This window comes from Mastomys coucha, unplaced genomic scaffold (genome assembly GCF_008632895.1).
Source record: "Mastomys coucha isolate ucsf_1 unplaced genomic scaffold, UCSF_Mcou_1 pScaffold1, whole genome shotgun sequence".
NCBI lineage: Eukaryota > Metazoa > Chordata > Mammalia > Rodentia > Muridae > Mastomys > Mastomys coucha.
Genome location: NW_022196891.1, coordinates 16,636,934 through 16,660,130, shown reverse-complemented (window position 1 = coordinate 16,660,130; position 23,197 = coordinate 16,636,934). Strand labels below are relative to the sequence as shown.

At 48.6% G+C, this 23,197-nt stretch overlaps 2 protein-coding genes across 8 annotated transcripts in view; one reads left to right on the top strand and one right to left on the bottom strand.

Moving 5' to 3' along the window:
• Positions 1 to 18,797, bottom strand: part of CUNH2orf76 (chromosome unknown C2orf76 homolog) — a 69,727-nt gene extending 50,930 nt beyond the window's left edge. For all 7 annotated transcript variants that reach the window (XM_031380730.1, XM_031380725.1, XM_031380746.1 and 4 more), the window contains exon 1: positions 18,740 to 18,797. The gene's annotated coding sequence lies outside the window, so the exon portion shown is untranslated. The remainder of the gene's footprint in view (positions 1 to 18,739) is intronic.
• A 74-nt stretch (positions 18,798 to 18,871) lies between these two features.
• The window catches only part of Dbi (diazepam binding inhibitor, acyl-CoA binding protein), an 8,212-nt gene continuing 3,886 nt past the window's right edge, over positions 18,872 to 23,197 (top strand). The window contains exons 1-2 of the mRNA XM_031380751.1: positions 18,872 to 19,028; positions 19,981 to 20,098. Of these exons, the coding sequence (XP_031236611.1) occupies positions 19,020 to 19,028; positions 19,981 to 20,098 (127 nt within the window). The 5' untranslated portion in view covers positions 18,872 to 19,019. The remainder of the gene's footprint in view (positions 19,029 to 19,980; positions 20,099 to 23,197) is intronic.

Below are 23,197 nucleotides of genomic sequence, written 5' to 3'. Positions count from 1 at the left end.
CTCCCACTCCCATGCCCTCCCTCCTCCCACTCCCATGCCCTCCCTCCCGTCCAGCGGCTCCCTGGTCAGCTTCCATGTCCCAAGCATTCTCTTTCTACTTTTCCTCTTTCCCCTCCCTTAAGATCTCTTCCTCCCCTTGCATGGTCCCCTTCCTATGCCCCCCCACACCCACACACACTCACTCACACATACACACTTTAGAGTCAGTGTATAAAAGTGGCTCTAGAGAAAACACAAAGTATTTGAATTTATGATCCTGACCTATCATAATTACCTCCAGTTCCATCCATTGCCTGCAAATGTCAGAATTTTGCTTTCTTCACAGTTAAATAAGATTCCACAGCATATTCATTACCAGTTAATTCATCTATTGACAGACCTCTAGGCTGCTTCGGTTTTTGTGAATAACAGCCAAGAAACAAGGGTAGGCAGTGTCTCTGCGGTATGCTGATTTAGAGCAGTGATTCACAACCCATAGGTCACGACCCCTTTCTAGGGTCAAACAACCCTCTGCAGGGGTCACGTAAGACCATCAGAAAACACAGATAATTACACTATGATTCCCAACAGTAACAAAATTACAGTTACGAAGCAGCAATGAAGATAATCGTATGGTTGGGCGTCACCACGACAGGAGGAACTGTGTTAATGGGTCTCAGCCTTAGGAAGGCTGAGAACCACTGAGCCCGAGGCTTTCACGTTTACATTCAAGGCTAGGATAGCTGGATGATTCCTGGCTTTAGCTGAGCGACCTCCATACTGTTTTCTACACACAAGTCTACATTCCCACTAAATGCAAATAACGCTCTTCCCCCACATCCTCACCAGCACTGCCTGCCAGTTAGCTCCTTGATGATAGCAACCCTGACTAAGGTGAGATGGAATCTACGACTTCTCTCTACCTTGTGAGTCCCAGGGATTGAACTCACGTCTTCAGGCTTGGTGGCAAGCGCCTTGACTGAGGGCTGAGCCATCTTGATGCCTGGGAGACAGAATCTCAACTCAGCTTTGGCCTACATTTCCCAGGTGGCTAAAGATACTGGTTTTAAAATATATATATTTTAAAGTGTGTCTATTCTTTTGAACACTGTCTTTTCAGTTCCTTAGGATATTTATTAACTGGACAGTCTGCTCCGTCTGGTACTTTCCCCAGATATTGTACAGTCTACATAGCCATCCCCTGTCTGACACTGGTAAAGATGGGTTTTTTTCTAATTCTGTAGCCTTAGCCATTTCCTTTGCTGTGCTTCTAAATTTATCTAATCCCACTTGTCAATTTTTAGGATTATTTCCTGTGCCTGGAGTCCTTCTCAGATACCCACGCCTGTATTTTTTTTTTTTTTTTTAAGAGCAGTGCTAGAGGAGGCCAGAGGCTCCGGATGCCCTGGAACTGCAGTTACAAGCTCTTACGAGCGGCCAGACACGGGCGCTGGGAACTGAACCCAGGTCCCCTGCTCTTCACCGACCAGCTCCCAAGCGTCTGACTGTATCTCTATGTGTTTTCCTCCCAACCATCTCCAAGTTTCAGGTCTTACACTGGGGTTCGTGCCAAGCGGGAGCTGTGTGTGTGGTTTCACTGTCTTGCCTTTGGAAGGAAATCCAGCCTCCCCAGCACATGTGCAGAAGAGGCAATCTTTAACCAATGCATGTTTCTGACACTTCTTGTCAAAGTTAAGTGGCTGTGGCTACATGGGTTATCTCTGGGTCCTCTATTCTATTCCATTTGTCTGTATGCCTGATGTTGCGTATGGCTGGAAATTGAACAGGCACCATTTTAGAATGATATTTATTCCATCAGTTTGAGTTTTACAAAACTCAGAACTTCTATAGATGGCATTTGCTTTAAAGGTCTTAACTGTACAGAGAAAGTACAGCTTCCCAAAAGGTATGGCTTAACACGAACCAAAAACTAATCACATTCATATTACCTTAAATGCTTAGTTTGCTCTATATTTAGAGATCAGTATTCTAAGTGTAAAAGTTTACTGTTTTAAACATTTTTTAAAATTTATTTATTTATTTATTATAATTACACTGTAGCTGTCTTCAGACGTACCAGAAGAGAGCGTCAGATCTCATTAGGCGTGGTTGTGAGCCACCATGTGGTTGCTGGGATTTGAACTCATGACCTTTAGAGGAGCAATCAGTGCTCTTACCCGCCGAGCCATCTCGCCAGCCCCAAGCTGACTGTTTTAAGTTTTTAAACTGTATGTATCTGGTGGGCAGGTGGAAGTATGTGGAGGTCTGAGAACAGCCTGGAGGTCTGTTCTCTCTTATACTGTGAGTCAGGTACTGAACTAGAGTCACCCGCCAGGCTTGGCAGCTAAGCCACCTCACTGGCCCTGCTTTCTTTAAAAATAAATGTGCTTCATATGTGCAATGTTGCGATGGCTTCTTGTTTTATTTATTCATTATTAGTTTGTGCGTGTGTGCATCACGGGGTCAGCATGTCAGAGGTCAGAAGACAGCTTGTGGGATGGGCTTCAGGGGTGGAGCTCATGGAGTCAGGGGTGGAGCTCATGGAGTCAGGCTTGCCCAGCAAGTCCGCTAACAGGCTGAGTCACCCCAGCTGCCAGATGGCTAATTTCAGTTTCTAGGTTGATTCAGAAACGCCCAGGAGAACAGCAGCACATGTCTGAGTATGTCCCCCAGGCGTGTGCGTCACAAGGACCCTTACATCACATCACAAGTACCATTATATCACAAGGACCATTACATCACAAGGACCCTTACATCACAAGGACCCTTACATCACAAGGACCCTTACATCACAAGGACCCTTACATCACAAGGACCATTACATCACAAGGACCCTTACATCACAAGGACTCTTACATCACAAGGACCGTTACATCACAAGGACCCTTACATCACAAGGACCGTTACATCACAAGGACCCTTACGTAACAAGGACCGTTACATCACAAGGACTGTTACATCACAAGGACCCTTACATCACAAGGACTCTGACCTAAGGAAAGGATTGGATGAACTCAGAAGACAATGGCACCTCGGGAGGCAGTGAGAAGTGGGAGGCAAGGCCTGACTGGAAGAAATAGATCACTGGGGGCTTGTCCTTTGAGGTTTGCTTTGGCCTTTTTATATATCCGCTCTTCTCTGATTCCCATATGACAATCAGTCATACCCTCCCCATCAGGATGGTCTGAGCCCTCTGCTGTATGCTCCCTATATGTATGTATGAGCCCTCTGCTGTACGCTCCCTGTATGTATGTATGAGCCCTCTGCTGTACGCTCCCTGTATGTATGTATGAGCCCTCTGCTGTACGCTCCCTGTATGTATGTATGAGCCCTCTGCTGTACGCTCCCTGTATGTATGTATGAGCCCTCTGCTGTACGCTCCCTGTATGTATGTATGAGCCCTCTGCTGTACGCTCCCTGTATGTATGTATGAGCCCTCTGCTGTACGCTCCCTGTATGTATGTATGAGCCCTCTGAAACTATGAGCTCTGGTAAACCTTTCCCCTTGAACTTGTCTCTTTGGTATTTTGGTCACAAGAAGAAAGCAACTTCGAGTAGTGAAACTAGCAGAGATGGCCAGGTATAAGACCTGAGACATGGCCTAGGGAGATGGCTCAGTTGGTAAAGTGGCTGCCACAGAAGCAATGAGGCCTTCAGTTCAATCCCTGCGCCCACTCAGGAGAAGCAGAGAGCTGACTCCTCCAAGTTGTGCTTTCCACACAGGCTACAGGACGTGCACCCTCCCACATGCATACACACAGTAACATATATAATAAATGTGTACAATCTAAAGACCAACGACAATAATTAATAATATAAAACTAGGACCATGTGACAGTCAAATGAACATCTGCAAACTTCCCACCCTCTTTCTTTAGTTGCTTACACACTGCAAACCAAAGTCCCAGTCTAGTACCAGTACTAGAAAGATTAGTGTGGTCACATTTCACTGACAAAACTTTTAAGAAACACACTTCCAATGTTAATTCAGGAAAGGCCTGTAGCTGGAGAGATGGTGCCCTAGTCACTGTCTATTGCTCTGAAGAGGATACCATGACCATGGCAACTCTTATAAGAGGAAAACATTTGACTGGGAGCTTGCTTGGAGTTGCTTACAGCTTACCATTGTCATCATGGTAGGAACCATGGCAGCAGAGAACATGGTGGCAGGCAGGTGGGATGCTGGAGAAGTTAACTAAGAGAGAGGCAGGGGAGAAAGAGATGGGAGGGGGACCAGGCATGGGCTTTTGAAAACTCAAAGCCCACCAAACACTTCCTCCAACAAGGCCACACCTTCTAATCCTTCTCAAAGAGTGCCAGTCCGTGGTGACTAAGCAATCACGTATATGCGCCTATGGGGGCCACTCTTATTCAAACACCACAGATGGTTTACCAGTCAGGAGCATGTTCCTCTCACAGAGAACCAAGTTCAGATCCCAATACTCACACCGGACAGCTTACAACTCCAGCTTCAAGGAATCCAGGGCCCTCTCCTGGATTCCATGAGCATTGGCACTCACATGCACAAACCCACATACAGACACTCACAGAAAAATAGAACGAATCTAAATTAAAAGGATGCTTTTTAAAGTGTGGATCATTTTAAGATAAGTTTAAAAAGATAAAACCTTCCACCTGTTGGCATTTAAGTAACAAGGTAGGTTCAAAATAAACATGAGCTAATCTAATAACTACTATTAATAATAATAACCTAATAACTCCCACACATGTTCTCCATGCACTGAAGCTTCTCACAGTGTGACTTAGCAGCTGAGGATGGGTCACTGTCAATGCCGAGTAAGTAGATAAGCACAAGATCCCATTTGCTCTTCCGGTCTCTGGCCTGCTGGCACAGACACCTGTAGCTCCACAGACTTGCCCTTGGTCTTTCATCTTGAGCAAATGTGCAAAACAATCTCTTGTTTTCCATACTGAGGGCATGTTGACACCTAAGAAATGACCCAAGGCGGTGAGTGCTCCAGACTTAAGAGGAAGACGGTTCATGCATCATGCATGTCTCTGCCTCTGCCTCTGTCTCTCTGTCTCTTTCTGTCTCTCTCTGTCTGTCTCTCATGCGTGTGTGTGTGTGTGTGTGTGTGTGTGTGTGTGTGTGTGTGTAGGTGCCTAGGTGTCTATAAGGGCTTTTAGGGTGTCTCCCTCAATTGCCCTCTACTGTATTTGATGAGATAGGGTCTCTCACTGAACTGAGACATCACTGGCTTGGCTGGCAAGTGACCCCCAGAGATTCACCTGTCTTCCTCTGTGCCAGGCTTAGAGACAGGGGCCACTGTGTCTGGCTATTTTGGCCTCACGGTATATCACTAACTGGCCTGGGACTCATTGTATAGATGGAGCTGCCACAAATTCACAGAGAGCTACCTGCCTCTATTCCTGCCTCTGGAGTGCTGAGATTAAATGCATGTGGCACCAGGCCCAGAGTATATCCAGCTCCGTATATAGGTTCTGGGGCTCTGAACTCAGGTCCTCCTGCTGGTAAAGTAAGCACTAGCCCACTGAGCCCACTCTAGCCCCTGCACTGTCCATCGGGGAGGAGCTTCATCCTTCTGTGTTGGGCCTCGCACAGTTTGTGTGCGCATGACGAGCGCAGGAAGTGGCTGCTGTTGTTTTAAGCAATCTTTCTAGGATATATGGCTTCTAGCAACTCAGCAAGACAGAGATGGGATCTCCTAGCAGCAGAGCAGGCAGGTCTGGCTACTGTCTAGTACAATGAAGACAGGATCTCTCTCAGGGGGAAAGTAGCTTGTGGTCCTATTGTAAAGGTTCAGATTACCTAAAACTGAGGTTCTGCAGCTGTGCCACAAACACACGAATATGTATCAAACTCTGAGCCACAGAGCCCTGATCCGTGGGAATTTAGGGCAAGAGAAATTAATACAAATGATAAGTACTCTTGGCTGTGCCATGAACAAGAGGCCTTCATCCCTGATCCAAGGGTATGTCTTCCAACAACATCAAGTTTTAGATCATCAGGCAACAGATGTGGGTGGGCTGGAAGAGCACTTACACAGCATGCACAAGACCCTGGGTCTGATCAAACCAGGCATTCAAACCAGAAACTCAATAGATAGCGAGTCTGAGAACACCCTAGGGTATATGAGACTCTGTCTCAAAGAGGGGGGGTGTATAGGGCTGGTGAGACGACTGTATGGCTAGTTCCAATTATCAACTCCTCACAATCTAGGATTACACGGAAGACAGTCTCAAGGAAGGACTGTCTACATGGAGTTGGTCTGTGAGCATGTCTGTGAGGGATTGTCTTGATTATGTTCACTGAAGACCTTTCCACTGTGGGTGACACCATTCCCTAGGCAGGGAATCCTAAGAGTGGAGACACTGAGCTGAACACTTGCATGCGTAGGTTATTTCTCTGCTCTTTGTTCTTGACTATGTACACAGCTGCTTCAAGTTCCTACCATCTCAACTTCCCCACAATGATGGAAGTGTGTCACTGGCGCTGGGCCAGGCTCAGTGGCTCTTCCTGCTGCCACGGATCCAGACATAGAACTCTCAGCTACCATGTGTTCCTGCATGCCACCATGGTCCAGGCCATAAGACTAAACCTCTGAAACTATAAGCAAGCCCCAGTTAAGCGTTTTCCTTTGCAAGAATCTCCATTGCCATGGCGTCTCTTCAGCAGTAGCACACTAAGACAATGAAAACAAAAGATTTACTTTGGCTCACAGACCAAAAGTTCTCAGTCAGTTAACCATCTGTGGCCCCACTGCTTCAGGCCTATGGGAGTAAAGACAGTACAAAAATGTGTCAGAACAGAACCACTCACTTCAAGGTCAGGGCACAAAGACTGAGAGAGAGAGAGAGAGAAAGAGAGATGAGGGTTTACACCCAGTGATCCAAAGATTTCTCACAGGTCCCATTTCCCAAAGGGCTCTGCCACCTCCCAACCACACCAGCTGGAGGGCCACGCTTCTAAAGTGTGGGTCGCAACCCCTTTGGGGACTGAATGACCCTTTCACAGGCGTCACCTAAGACCATCAGAAAACACTGACATTTACATTATCATTCATAACTACCAAAATTCCAGTTAGGACATAACAGTGAAACAATGAATGGGGGTCACCACAACACAAGGAACCTGATTAAAGGGTCACAGCATTAGGACACTTGAGAACCACTGCTCTAACATATGGGCTTTCAAGAGATGCTCTGGCATCTAGTGAGATGGCTCAGTGGTTAAGAGTGCTTCTTCAAAGGACCAGAGTTCAATTCCCAGCACCCAGCCGGGCAGCTCCCAATTACTTGTAACCACAGCTTCAGGGAACTAATTTCCCTTTTTGGCCTCAAGTATACGATCAATCTTTTTCTTTCTCTCTCTCTCCTTCTCTCTCTTTCCCTCTCTTTCTTCCTCTCTCTCAATTTTTTAAATAAAATCTTAAAAATTCAAACAACAGAAGGAAAGGAACCTGGCATGCCTAGAGTATAGAGTCATTAGCCAATTCAACACGGTTGCCTCCCACACCTACAAGTACCATAGGAAGGGGCATTCACGGATGCTGGTACTACCCAACCCACAGAGGCAGAGGGACCTCTCAGTCTGGAGGAGCTACATGTGGAGAGAAATGCTAGCAAGACAAACTCCCTGCCATCTGTCGTCAGTGGGTGGCCAGGATTTAAGGCAAATGACCCAGCTCTGGATATCCCAAAAGCTTATTGCATAAAACAGCAAGCTACTGGCTGCTGAGTCACAGCAGTACTTTTGCCAGCCCTGGCTGTGCTGGGATCTTCTCATCTCTGTCAGCAGAATTTGGGAGTCACTTCGCCACTCTGGGGATAGTTAATATTGACTGCCAACTAGACAGGACCTAGAATCACCTAGGAGACAAACCGATGGGCAGTTTCTGTCAGAGTTTCTCGACTGGGTTAACAGAAGCAGGAAGATTCAGCCTGAATGTGGGCAGCACCATCCCGTGGGCTGGGGTCCTGGAGTGAGTTAAACAGAGAAAGCAAACCGAGCACCAGCATCCATCTCTCTGCTGCCTGACTGTGGATGCCTCGGGCTCCTGCTGCGGTGCCTTCCCCGCCATGATGGGCTGCACCCTCAAACTGTGAGCCATAGTAAAACCCTTCCTCCCTGAAGTTGCTTCTGTCAGGTATTCTTTCCATGTGACAAAGAAAGTAGCACAACGCATGGCAATTTAAGTTCCTTAGGAACCTTGCGATCCCTTTGACCACCAAGGAGATGCGACTGGTTCTTCAGCTTCTTACCACCCCAAAGGAAACCCAGCACACTGCTGGATTTGTTGTTGTTCTGTTTTTCCGTCTTGTCCTGAGATGGTGGCTCACTATGTAGCCCCAACTAGCCTTGAACGAAAAGTCCAGCTTCTTAAGTACTGGAATTATAGGCACAGAACTATTATCCTTTGACTCAGCAGGGAGAATGCCTCCTAATGTGCATTTTGAAACCTAACCACCAATGTGACAGCATTGTGAGGTAAGGCCTCAGGGAGGTGACTGGGCCGTGGGAAGGCTTCAGTCTGCTTGCCCTAGTTAGCTTCTCCTGTCAAGGTGACAGAGCCTCAGTCACCTGAGGAGGGAGTCTCAGTCGAGGGATGGATAGCTCAGTGGGGGTAGGGGTGGGACATGCTTTCGAGAGCCCAGCCCACTGTAGGCAGCGCCATTCCCTGGACAGGGGTCCCAGCTGTGTAAGAAAGCTAGCTAAGCAGGGGCCAGTATGTGAGCCAGCAAGCAGTGTTCCTCCATGGCTTCTGCTTCAAACTCCTGCTTTGAGTTTCTGACCTGACTTTACTCAATGATGAACTGCGACCTGTAGGTAAAATCAACCCCTCTGCTTCCCCAAGTTGGTCTTGGTCCAAGTGTTTTTATAACAGCAGCAGAAAGAAAACCAGAATGCTGGTGATAGCCTGTTCCACAAAGTGTGGGCCTGCGTAGCTCTGCGACAGCAGATTTCTGCTGGTTTAAGCCATTCTGCACCTTGTTTCTAAGACACAGATAAAGAGAAGGGGACTCCAGGGCGGAACAAGCAGCACAGGTGCATGAATTGCAGGGCCTTCAACACATGTGTGCACACACCTGCACATGTGTGTGGAGGCTAGAGGACAATGCTAGGTGTGTGTGCACACATCTGCACATGTGTGAGCACACACCTGTATATGTGTGTGGAGGCTGGAGGACAACCCCAGGTATCACTCTCAGGATTGCTGTCGACCTCCTGAGACAGGCATGGTCTCTCACTGGCCTGGAATTATGAGAGCTTAGCTGTGGACTAAGGCCAGCTGGCCAGAGCCCCAGGGACCTGCCTCTGCCTCCCCAGTGCTGGAATTCCAGAGCCTGCCACCATGCCTGTGGTTTTCACATAGGTTCTGGGGGTCAAACTCATATCTATCTAGTCTCTGAAAAGCAGTTTTTATATTGTTTGTTTAAACTATTGTTTTTTAAAGTAACCCAATTATTCAGATATTGACTACCATTAGAATGGAGACTCACTACCAGCTCTACCCCTAAATCATGCCAATGCCTTATTCCACAATTCCTAACCGAAAAGAACAGAGTAGTTCTTGACTAGTTACAATGGTGCCAATAAGGAAAGGTCACATGAGGACCGCTTAGATGGCTGCCAAACCTGAAGACCTAAGTTTCAACCCCAGGAAAGAGAGAACTGATGCCCACAAGAATTCCTCTGACATATGCACCAAGGTACAAGTGCATTCCCATATACCCGCCCCCCTCTCTCAAATAAATGTTAATTTTTTTTTCTTTTGAAGAAATGACACGAGCCAGGGAGATGGCTCAGTAGGAGAAGTGCCTGCAGAACTAAGGTGAGGACCCGGGTTCAATCCCTAGCACCACATAAAAGCTGGCTATTGTGGCAAATGCTGGGGGGTGGGAGCAGAAATAAGATTCCTGGGGCTTACTGGCTGGCCAGTCTAGCCAGGCTGAGACACAGACACAAATATTTTAAAATATTTAAAAAATATATTTATGTGCTCATGTGTGCACGCATGTGAGTGTGAATGCACATGGGGAGGTCAGAGGACGTGTCTCCTGGTTCTCTCCCTCCACCGTGTGAGTCATGGGGAGAGGCTGCCAGGCTGCCAGGGTTAGCAGCAAGTGCCTCTACCCCCTGAGCCGCCTCTTCTGATTCTGACATCACAGAAACACACACAAGATTTGACCTCGTCTCTTATGTCTGTTCAGCTTCTGACTGGAAACTATTCTTGTGATGGTGGTGCCCGCCGTCCCCAGTGTCAAGCTCCAACAGAGCTCTAGACTCTCCGCGGTCATCCTCACTCTACAGACAGACAAAGGAGGACGGAGGAGTTACGGGAACGGGGTCGGTCATTCACGAATGCGGCGTGTCTGAGTTCCATCCAGAGCAAGTCCCATGAAGGAAGCATGTGACAGGCTGGAAAGAGCAGTGAGGTGAGCATCCTGGGGGCAACAGAGAGGGCACCTAGGAGAGGTAAATTCCAGATGCCATCTGGCAATGCGTGGGCCAGGAAGGGTGTTTGTAAGACAAACCACGTCTGCTGAACACTCAAAAGTACGCAGTAAATAGGCTCAGTCGACCGGTGTCAGGTTTAGTGGACAAACTAGTAAAGTAGCTGACCACCGGCGTTCTTTTTCATGTTCTTCTTTTCTTTTTTAAAAAAATCCTTTCATCCTGTTTGAGAGTTTCCTGTTGTTTGGCCACTGCATAGTCAGGCTAACTGGCCCATGAGCTTCTTCTAGAGATTTCGCTGTTTCCTCCTCCCATCTCCAGTAGGAGCACTGGGAATGAAGATGAAGATATAACGTTCCCACATCCAACCTTTGCATGGGTCCTGGGGACTTGAACTTAGGTCTTCACCCTTGCAAGGTGAGAGCTTTACCCACCACATCCCGGGACCATCTTAATATACGGTGGTGTTCTGCCTTATACCCAACTTTCCAATAACCACAGCCACACTAATGGAGACACTGGAAACACGAGAATCTTCACTGGACTTTTAAGACTCGCACAGGAGGCTGTGTCCAGGAGAACTGGCGGAATGGCTCAGTGGGTGAGAGCATTTGCATCCAAGCCTGAGGAGCCAGGACCCACATGGTGGAAGGAGTGAAACCACTCTCACGAGTTGTCTTCTGACTTCTTCCACACACATGCCCATGTATTTACATACACATGCACAAAAAATAAATTCATAGTACAAAAACAGTCTAAGAAGGGGTTGGAGAGGTAGCTCCGCAGTTAAAACCACTTGTAACTCTTGCGGAGGACCCGGCTCAGTTCCCAGCACCGACATGGCTGTTCACAATCATCTGTAACTCCAGCTCCGGGGCCCAACTCCCTCTTCTGCCTTCTGTGGGCACCGGGTATGCATGTGGTACACAGACATATATGCAGGCAATATACATAGTTTAAATTTTTAAATAGTCTATTTATTGTTTTGTTTGTTGGGGGAGGGGTGTTTGGTTGCTTGAGACGGAGTCTAGCTACGGACACCAACCTAAACCTAAAACTTGAAATCTTTCTGTCTCATCCCTTTCAAACACTGAATTATAGGTGTGTCCTACTACGCCTGGCAAAATCAGATTCAGAGGCTGGAGAGACGACTCCGTGGCTAAGAGCACTGCTCTTCCAATGTGGGCACTGGCACTCGAGTTCAGTTCCCAGTGCCCACACTGGGCAGCTCACAATAGCTTTATTACTCCAGTTCCAGATCTGACTGACATCCCTTTCTGGCCTCTGTGAGTATCCCTATACGTGTGTACATGCTCGCACAAAGACACACACAGATACACATAAATAAGAACAAATCTCAATAATGAGCTCCAAGCGGTGCTGTCCTACATAAAGAGATGATGTTCTTTTCCCTATATTTCCTGCTAAGTACAATTTCAAATCCTGATGTTCTGTACAAAACCAAGCTCAACTCTGAAACATGGAGGGAGGAGGGCAGGCAAGCTAGGGACCTCAGGATCTGAGGCACAAGATAGTGGTGGACTAGTTTCCTGAAGTTTCTTGGGTCTCAGACATCACTGCTTAGCAACTCTCCAATCTCATAAACGCCAATGATGAATCAAAATCAGAAAGCTTCAGAGGCTGGGGAGATGGATCTATGATTAAGTGCACCTGCTGCTCTTGCAGAGAACCCAATTTTGGCACCCATATCAGGGGACTCACAACCTCCTGTGACCCTAGCTCCAGGGGATCCAACACCCTCTTCTAGCTTCCATAGGCACACATAGTCACAAGGGCATACACATCAGAATTAATCTCTCTCTCTCTCTCTCTCTCTCTCTCTCTCTCTCTCTCTCACACACACACACACACACACACACACACACATACACACACACACACGTTTGCAATTTTTAGACAAAGTATCAGCACAGAAGGAACATAGCAAGTTAAAAAGCTTCAGGGCAGGGATGGCTCTGCTCCAGGAGAGACCACAAAAGACTGCGACCATACCTGGATCAGAAACGTGTGATCAGAAGGATGTGACAAGTCCCATCCTCACCGGGCTTTAATGGGGCCCCATCATCTGTCAGAGGAGGAAGGGATCTGGGCCACAGGGCACCCTATTCCCATCTTCCCCATGGCTATGAGGATCTCCAGCTTTCACCCCATCACTGGTGACACACACATTCCTCCCTCTCCACAGAGGGTGGTGTAAGAGAGACCTACTGGAGGGCCAGCCAGCACTGCCCCTCCATCCACTGCAGTCAGGCCACCCTCCTAGCCCATCTTAACATCCATGGAGGGCAAGCCATAACAGTAGCAAGGCATTCGCCAGCAAGGTGGCTGCAGAGGCCCAGGGAGAGCAGGAGCCCCACCTCAGCTCAGCTGCTAAGAAGAATAGAACGTGTCCCTCTGTCTAGTGATAATGTCTATGATCCCCTTCCTTGTCAAAGAAAGGCACTAAGAAAGGGCTAGAGAAACGCCTTGGTTGGTGAAGCCTTGCAAGCGCGAGGACCTTAAACAAGGAGCTAAATCCCCAAACCCCATGTTTAAAACATAGCCTGGGCACGATAGCAATGGTAGCAAGCACTGTAATGAGCACTGAGGAAGCAGAGACAAGCAGATCCTAGCCAGGGAGCTCCAGTCCAGTCCAGGAAGAGTTCCCGTCTCAGAAACGAGGTGGGGCCACTAAGGTGACTCAGCAGAGAAAAGCCTTTGCCTTGTAAGCCTGGCGACTTGAGTTCAGTTCCCAGAGCCCATGTGAAAAGCCGGATGTGTAGGCTCAGGACTGTGATCCCAGAACTCCTACAATGAGATTAAGAGGCAGAGACAGAAGGACACCTGGAACCTGGAGGGCCAGCTAGCACGGAGGATGCAGGGGAGCGGCATAAAAGATATAGTCTGCCTTGAGAAGGTAGGAGGAAACTCACTCCTGCAAACTGGCCTTTGAACATGCATACACTGTCACGCACGTGTGCGCGCACACACACACACACACACACACACACACACACCGATTTTCAGTAAGAAAAATGGAGCAGTTCACAACCACCTATAACTCTAGTTCCAAGGTAAACTGATATCCTCTCTGGCTTCCGTGGGTACCTGCACACACACAGCATACACTCACACAGACACACAGACACACACACAGTTTAAAAAAAAAATCATTTTTAAGAAATGTGCAAAAACAACAAAATGAATAAAAGGTAGATGTGCCTGAGGAACACCAGCTGAGGTTGTCCTCTGGCCTTCACACATACATGCACACCTACGCCCACACACAAACACATGTGAACACATAAAGGAGCTAAGACAGGATGTGTAGCGGAGGATGACTTAGAACATCCGATCCATTCCTTTCTCCCAGTGAGTCAAGGACACTTCCCTACCACCTTCCACACTCAAGCCCTCGTGGTGTCCAAGGCTGCCACCACTGGGTACCACCACCCATGCTGCCTGGGTATGAAAGAGGAGAGGACAGTAGAGAATGGTACCCAGGGTGTGCCCCACACGCTCTCCTTTAACACCTGCCTTGACGCAGCCACCTCTCAGCGTCTGGGGAAGGAAGAATGGCAAAGAGGAGGACCATTCAGAGCCCCGGCTGGCAAGCACCCCCCCGCCCCTTACTGCAGTGCAGGAAAGCCACCCTCACCTTCCTACCCCACTCTCTGGGCTCTTACCTCTCTCAACCTTCACAGGGCCCAGCTGCCTGCCCCCTCTCCCCACGCCTATCCCAGAAGCGCTTCCCCATCCCTTCAAAAACACACTATTCCCCCGCCACCCCTGTGTTGCTGGACCGTGGCCAGAGGAGTCACATTCCAAGAAAATGGAAACCAAGCTCTGAGTGTTAATGGGGTGTGTGGGAACACCCTCGCCTTCCATGCAGCATTAGTTCTTAACTCTTTTCTTAATGATTAGGTTACTTTTGGAAACTAGAGGTTTCCTTTAAAGCAAGAAACTTAATCTTAATCTGCTCCTCACACCCAATGGGCAGAAACAGTTTTCACCTGCTCTGTGGCTTGCCCATCTGGCTTAAGCTAACAACAAGGGAAACCCGTGGATGCAGACACACAGAAATCAACCTCAAAGTGAGGAGACACTCTACCCGCTGGCTAGCTTCCATAGCCAGAAGGTGTAGTGCAAACTGCTGGGTTGTAGCCAGCGTTGGATCCTTCGAGTTACGAGACTGATAGTTATAAAATAATCAACTGCTTTCTGGTGTGCTCTAAGGCCTGCTTCGGAGTAGGAATTGCACACCTGGTCAACCTGGTCAATCTAAGTGAGCCGAGATCAAGGAAGCCTGTGGGCAGCCACAATGATACCTTCTAGACTCATAACGAGGACAAGCTGCAACGCTGACACAACTCCTAGTGACGGGCTGAGTCGGTCTGACTGACAAGCTGGCTGGGTCAGGCTCCCCATCCTCCGCAGGCCCCCTTCCAAAGCTGGGAGTGTTATCAAGAGATCGCCTAGGCCTCTGGCCAGATTCATCTGCTTTGTTCTAGCCCATCAACTCTAATGAATTCAGTTGGTTTCCAAGCTGGCAGCTAATTAAAAGGAACTTTTTGAGTTTTCTCTTTTTGACATTTTTTGTTGTGTTATATGTATGAATGTGATGTATGCTTTTGTGTGGTGTGTGTGTGTGTGTGTGTGTGTGTGTGTGTGTGTGTGTCAGAGGCTGACATTAGATATCTTCCACAATCGTTCTCCATCTTTTTGAGACAATCTCTCAGTAAACCGAGAGCTCACTGACTACAATGGCCACGGAGCAACCTCCTGGGACTTGCCTGTTATCAGTGTCCCCAGTGTAGAAAATACATTTTAACAATTAGGTGGGGCTGGAAATCTTAATTCAGGTCTCTCTGTGTGCAGAGCACATGCCTTACCAACTGAACCATCTCCCAAGTCCTTGGCATTTGCTTTCTGAGATAAGGTTTTAGTGTGGAGCCCAGGCTGTCCTCAAACTCTCAGGGATGCTCCTGGTTTGGTCTCCCTCCCCCGGGGATCACAGTGGGCGCCATTACATCTAGGCAGAAGGAGCAGATCCCACAGAAAAAAAAGGCAGTGGACTCAGTCAATAAGGATGTGTTGAGTTCTTAAGAACAAGCATGACGAGATAATCGGTGCCCCGTGCCTGGTGACCTCCGCTCTCCTTAGCTCAGGCATGGGAGAAAGCAGACGGCAGAAAAGTGGAATTATAACAAAAGTTATAATGAGAGTTCCTCAAGAGGACATGAGCAGAGCTGAGGACCCCACCATTACTCAAGATTATGAAAAGCAATGACCTTTTCTAGTTTTGTCAAAATTTGTAAGTCAAAAAACGTCATGACTTGCCCCAAAGCAGATTATTTTTATTTTTTTTATCATGTGTGTGCATGGACTATGTGCATACATGCAAGTTCATGCATGACATAGCACATACATGGCAGTCAGAGGGCAATTCTGTGGACTTGGTTGTCCCTTCTGCCTTTACACAAGTTCTGAGGGTCACACTCGTGTTGCCAGGGCATGAGAGCAGGGAAGGGGCTCTCCCAGCTGAGCCGTCTTGCCAGCCCCTGCAGTTAACTTTTAAAAATTAAATTCCAGCCAGACGGTGGTGGCACACGCCTTTAATCTCAGCACTTGGGAGGCAGAGGCAGGTGGATTTCTGAGTTTGAGGCCAGCCTGGTCTACAGAGTGAGTTCCAGGACAGCCAGGGCTATACAGAGAAACCCTGTCTCAGAAAAAAATAATTAAATTCCAAACGCTGAAAAGGCTCGGACAATAAAGTGCTTGCCACACGAGCATGAAAACCTTGAGTTCAATTTCTATAATCCATGCATAACAGTCAGGCATGGTGGCATATGCTTATAATCCCTGTGCTGGGGAGACAGAAAAAGGAGGCTCCCCGGGGCTCACCCGCCCAGACAGTCTAGCCTGTTTACTTGGTAAGTTCGAGGACAACGAGGACAAAGGAGACACTGTCTCCAAAACAAAGGCACCTGAGGAATAATAGCCCAAGTTTTTCTATGGCCTCCAAATGCCATCCTAACTCCCTGGGGTAGAAGCTCTAAGGGTGGGGCTTAGCGGTGACATGCCCATAGCTGAGACATCAACAAAGAGTCACTGAGCAGCAAGGGAAGGAGGCAGAAAGTATGCTGAGAGGCATGCCCTCGGATTCACTGATACGTGGTGCACGGGAAACGCCACAAAGAGATGTTCTTCTGTCCCCTCTGCCTCAAGATGGCTTAGCTCCCAAGGATCCACACCCTTCAGCGTGTTCCTTCACCCATGTGAAATAATTTCTGTATCCTCATCTGGAACCATTATCTGGAATTAATAAAGTGAGTTATATTCCTACAAGCAACCAACAACTCAACCCAGAACTACATACAGACTGTCATACTACATACAGACTACAAACAGACAACAGTAACACTCCCAAACGATCCACTGACCGAATGTGAGTCCAGTCAATGCTCCATGGCATCAATTCCTTTCAGAAGCGACGAGGAAAACGACAGTAAGGAATACAAGCTATCCACCTGAGACGTAAGGTCCCCAAACCATCACCATGAAAGACATTTACATTTTTTTTTATACTTCACAGGCAATTTCCCCAAATTCACCTCCAACATTTTTGCTACTTTCGCTTTCTAAGCGAAGTGGCTCACAAACTAACACATTTATCTTTGTTCCCTGCAATTAAAGTTCTCCTTCCCAAACACTCCACAAAACCTGACCGACACTGTTGGCGACATCTGAAAGCTCGGACTTAAGCTTTCTGTTTTTCGGGGGCTGGGAATGGAACCCAGGACCTCACTAGGCAGACACTCTCCAGCACCGAGTAGCAGCCCCCAGCCCTGCCTTTGCAAACTACTACAGCAGTGACGAGGTGGAGGGTAGGTAGAAAGGGTGTGGAAGCTGTGGCCCAGGCCTCTGGCCACACATCAGGCATTGGAGAGGGACTATCTCCCTTTTGTAATGACCTCCAGAGAATTTTCTATCGCCCCTCTCTTTGACCTTTGTATCGATTGCCAGAAAGTTCTCCTTTCAGCCTACTAAATCCTTCCACCCACTTGTGCTGTCTCCCTTCCTCCTGCTCCCATGGAGCCAAGGCTCCTATAACACCATCACCTCTGCTGAAAAGTCCCCACCCCCAACCCACGACTCCATCAGAATGAACAGCCTCTGCTGTCACCTAGTCAGCCTTTGCTCTTACTTCTCCAGTTTGATGGTGTTTTACTTAGTTCTCCTCCTTCACTGTGTGCTCCGCTGTAATCTTTTGTCCCGGGACACATATTCTTGGATTTGAATGTCCTCTCAACTCAATGCTCTGAGCCTGCCGCACACTCCTAAGCATGTTCTCCCTAACACTCTGGGCGTACTCAGTTTCTCTGACCTCCACGTCTAGCTTAAAAGGCATAACTTTTCCTCCATCTCCTCTTCCCGAGCGGGTGTCAACATTTTCAGCTTGTATGCCCTGTTGGTTTTTTGTTTTTTTTTTTAATCTCAAACTTTCAATAAAATTGTCCTCCAGCTTCCTTCCGAATCAGTTTTAAAATATTTCGTTACTGAGACTAAGAATTCAAAGGAAACCTTCGTGTCCGCAGTAACTCCTGCTCCCTCCAACTTGCAGGGCTCGCTCAAACAGCTCAGCCTTCTCCCCAACCCCTCTTCACACACATCAGTTATAACTTCCAACTCTTTCCTTTTTAAAATATACCAACTATGAACCCACTATAAAGACGCTCCGAGGTAGCATAGATTCGTCTGTTTGTCCCCTGCTGCGTGGCCAAGGTCTAGGAGTCAGCACTCGTCACGTCAAGTGTTTAAAAAAACGTTCGAAAAGTTATTCACTTTAACCAAGGCTTGCCGGGCACCTCTTCTCGGGCAAGTTTGTTCTATCACATTATCTCCGCCTTTATAAAGCAACTGATGGGAGACAAGGCTGCGTTCGGGGGTGCAGGACTGAAAACTACGGACAATGTCAAAGAATATGCCAAGAGTTCAGAAGAAAAGGCCTGGGTATGAGCTTGGTCCAGCGGGCCGCCGCTGCGCAGTGCACCGGAGATTCTCCCCTAGATTCCCTGAAAGGAGTCGGGACATCCCTTCCTAGGCGGAGAAGTGACTCAACGAGCGAGGCAACTTCCGGCTCTTGCCACTCGGCGTGAGATTTAAAGGGAAAGAATCATACTGACTTCTACTCTCCTCCCGCAGCACCCCATCTCTCGCGTTCTCAGTTCCTGCCAGATCCTGCCCAACTGCCCTAACCGAGGGCGTCCCTTCCGTCCCTTCCCCCACGAAGGAAAAAAAAAAACCCGAAGCGCGTCCCACCTGCTCCCAACGTGCCCCGCGGCTCCTCCCCGCGCGTGCGCAATAAATCCCCTCTTGGGTCCGGGAAGGGATGGAGCTGGCCGCCTAGAGTGGACCCGCCCCCGAAAGCAGATGCGACTTCTGATTGGCTGCCGCCGCTCGCCCGAGCTCAGTTGGAACGCGGCGACCGGGGAGGGGGGCGGTGTGCTTTTAAAGGCGCTAGCCAGTACGCTCTGGACCTAAATTGCTGCTGCCTCTGAGCTTGCTCCCGCGCTTTCGGCATCCGTGTCGCCTCACCAGTATGGCTCAGGTACTGCGCGTGCCCCGCCGGGCTGCGAGGATGCAGTGGGTTTGAGGGGCAGCGGGGGTCTCTTTCCTCAGAGACCCCGCAACTGTTCCGGGATCCGACCGAGCCCAGCTCATAGCCTTGGGGAGCGGAACTTTCTTTCCCTTGCAGATTTCTAAAACTGCCACCCACGCCGGAACTGCTAGAGTTGCGGGTGGGCTGGACTCCTGGGTGAAGCAGGAACAGGGTCCTCGAAAGAAAGATGGGGCGGGAGAAAGGGGGAAGGAAGGACAGGGAAGATTGAATCCCACACTGGGAAGAACCGAATGGAATAGAGGGGCACTCATAAAGGCCCCGGCTGAAGAGCCTGGAGGTCGGGGAAGGTATTGAGTCTTGTGCCTGGCATGCCCCTGTACAGAAGAGAGATGAGTAGGTGAGGTGGTCCAGAACCCTTTTCCTTCCGCCCAGTGGAGACCACTACCTAGGACTGAGCCCTCTAGGGCGATCTCTGGCTCCTCCCACTTGCCTCTCCCTAATCTGGGCACTGGGACAGAGGTCAACCCTGAACTCCAGGCCCCAGTAGGAAGGGACCAGCTGGCTCCCTGAACCCTGATCGACTGTTTGGATCACGCCACATTTCCCCTTACTGCCTAGTCAATCGATCTCCACTGATCATAGGTCGGGGCTTTGCTGGAACCCCAGCAATGGTTGGATCTGGGCCAGTGGTGGCCCAGGCAGTTAGCCGGCACGAAAATTTTCAAGGGCGTGTACTCCCACTCTGAGCCAAATCTATTCCCAGCACTTGACACAGTGCTCTAACTGCTTGAGTGGACAGGTGGGCCTTTAGGGGATCTTGACTGGAAGAGAGAGTTGGGGAGGAGTGCCGCTTTCCACTTTCCACTTTCCCATCCATCCCCGGACCTCGCCCACTCAGGCAACCTGCATCCCCGTGCTTCTCCCTCTCTCTCTCTCTCAGGCTGAATTTGACAAAGCTGCTGAGGAGGTGAAGCGCCTCAAGACCCAGCCAACTGATGAAGAGATGCTGTTCATCTACAGTCACTTCAAACAAGCTACTGTGGGCGATGTAAATACAGGTATGCCCAGCTTCTCATCAGAGCGGGCCAAGTTGGCTCGGCAGCCCGGGAGTCTGAGAACTTCCACTTTCCAACTGCCCCAGGCAGGGTGTGATGGCAGAACATTGGTATCGAGACTTTAAGCTGGGAGCTAGTCACCTGCAAAGACCATCTCCCTAAACTCTTAGTGATTCTGGGAGCAGATTCAATGTGGGTTTAGAAGGACTTTACTGATAATCTCATCATCTGCTACGAAGGAAGCAAAGGCTCCAGAGAGGAAGCTTGCTCTAAGCCCTGTTGCTCCACAGTTGCTTTCTTGAGCCTCCGTCTGTTTCCGACAGATGAACAGGGTCGCGGAGTGCTTGGCGGCCTCCCCAAGCCTGAGAGATGAGCAGGGACATCATATCTGGTACCCCGGGGGCAACTCGGGAGTGCTGCTGACCCGCGTCTGCCCTATCCAGATGACTTTTCTCTCTATTCTAAAATCTTGGGCAGATCTTTCTGTTTTGCCAAGTAGTCTAGGCTGACGGGCCATCCTGTCTCTGCCTCTCCAGCACTGGCATTCTTAGCACACGCTGCTAGGTGACCTTATAGTTCTTTCCTCTGGGAGTCAAACTCAGCCCCTAGTACTTTACTGGCTGACCTGTCTCTCTAGCCCCTTTGGTATAGATTTTGAAACTATGCCGTGGAGTACCTTGGTCTATCACGCTGTCTTTCTGCTGCCTCAAGCAGTGGCTGTATACTGAGATATAGCAGCACCGTGTATTCCAGCAAGGACTCACGACAGCATAGGAGGAAATGTGTGCCTAGCCACCCACCAAGCATAGCCTCCCATTCCACCGGAGCTGGAGTGGCCGGCCGAGCAGGTCAGAGATGTGAGGGCTTATAGACATCCAGGAGGGAGAAGGCCGTGGGAGGAGATCAAAAAGGCTTGGAGGCTTTCTGCTAAATAGTATTTTCTCAGAGCCTGGCCTCTAGCCAATCTATTGGTACTTGCTGGCATAGACACCTCAGTAGACTCGCTTAGAACCCACCCCTGCCTGACCAGGGAACTGGTTTTGTTTTGTTTTGTTTTGTTTTGTTTTTGGTCTTTTTTTGGCTGTACTGGTTCAATACAACAAGGACTAGCCACAAGTGGCTATATGGATTTTAGCTCAAAATAGCTAAGCCTAAGTGATGCCTCCATGAGCTGTGTTTCAAAGGCTCAGTGGCCACCGTGGGGCAAGTGGCTTCTAAATTAGATGTCGCAGGGAGCAGTGAATTGGCCAGCAGGGAAAGGCTCTTGGTGCCATACCTGACTATCTAAAGGACCCACTTGGTGAAAAGAGAGAATTGACTCCCAAAAGTTGTCCGCTGGCTTCCACACCTGCACAGTGGCAAGCACACCTGTGCACCCCAGTATACAAGTTAATTAACTGAATGGCGGCAAATGTACATTTCCGTCTAGGGAGAACAGACTGGAGTCTTCCTCTGGCATTCTGAGGGTGCCTTTGTGGGCGCAGTCTTCCTGTGAGGTTCCTGGAACTTTTTTTTTTCCTCAGACTCAGTGCCCCAAGCTGTACACTCTGCAGTTTCAGCTCCTAGCAATGCGATTGTCCCCAAGGAGGAATGGTGGAAGGGCTTTCCAAAAGCAGGTGTTCTGGAAGCAGCATGGTCCTCAGACAGAACCTCTAGAAATCAACAAGGAGGAGTCCGGTGATGTGTGGAAACAGGGCCAGATTATAAAGACAAGTACAGGCAAGGACACCGGAGCCCCCCCCAGGATAACAATAATTCAGCTCACAGGGAAACCACGAAGCTGAAGGGGTGGGGAGACCCTAATAGCATCTCTTTTCAGAGTTGTTTTTTAGGGTTGTTTGTTGTTTTAATTTCCCATGCATTGGTGTATTGCCTGCATGCATATCTGTGAGAGAGTTATCAGATCCCCTGGAAGTGGAGTTACAATTGAGAGCTGCCACGTGGGTGCTGGGAATTGAACCTAGGCCGCCTGGAAGAGCAGCCTGAGAAGTGCTCGGCCTTATCTTTTTCAGAATGTTTGGATTCTGAACCACACAAGTAGATGTTTGTTTTATTTATTTTGATTAAAGTAGAGGTTTGGTTTGGGTTTGAGAATTTTTAGTCTTTCCTCCCCCATTTTGTTTAAGACAGAGCCTTATGTAGCTGAGGCTGGCCCAGATTCACTATGTAGCCAAAAATAACATTGAATTTCTGATCCTCCTGCTTCCACCTTTCCTGTGTTAATTACAATGCCCAGTTTATCTGGGGCTGGTGCTAGGACCCAGGGTTTGGGACATGCTAGGCAAGCGCTCCACTAACTCAGCCACGTCCCTAGCCCTCTTATTACTTAATATTTTTCTAATTTTGAAACAGAATCTCACTAAGCCATCTATTCTGGCTTTAAGCTCTCTGTAAGCCATGCTTTGAACTTTACCTCCTCCTGCCCCCACAGCCCTGGCATCACGGGTGTGAACACCATGCCTGCCTATTTTCTTTTACTGTATTATATTTGATTTTTTGAGACAAATCCTCACATAGCCAGGGCTGGCCTCAAGCCCACTGTGTGGCAACGATGTCCTTGAATTCCTGATCCTCCCGCCTCTACTTCCTGAAGTGCTGAGATTATAGGCGAGAATCACCATTCCCTGTTCCTTGGCACTGAAGCTCAACAGGGCCCTGGACGTGGGAGGGAGGTTTCTGTGAACTAAGCGGTCATCCCCAGTTCCAAGGAAGAATGAGGTTTTTTGTTTTTTAAAGTAAAACATTGGGTTTTAAACCTTTGACTTTACAATTCAAAAAAAAAAACCTAAGGACATTTTTTTTTTATCCTATCTTCTCTAGATTTTAAATTTGGGTTGCTATAAGCCTGTCTGGGTTTCTTACAATAGAACCCACAGTGTGAGACACTAGGAGTTCTTAAAAGCCATGATAAGAATGCTGGAGTGTAGCTCTCCACAATTGATGGCTTCTGACTGGGGTGGGAGAGGGGAAGGAGTTTGTTTTCTTGAAGGGGCAGGCCACTAGGAGTTTGACCATACTCCAGGGAGTATCCGGGCAACACAAATTGGACTTGATTTGTTTGGGGTTTTTTTGGTTTTTTTTTCTGGGTTTTTTGTTTTATTT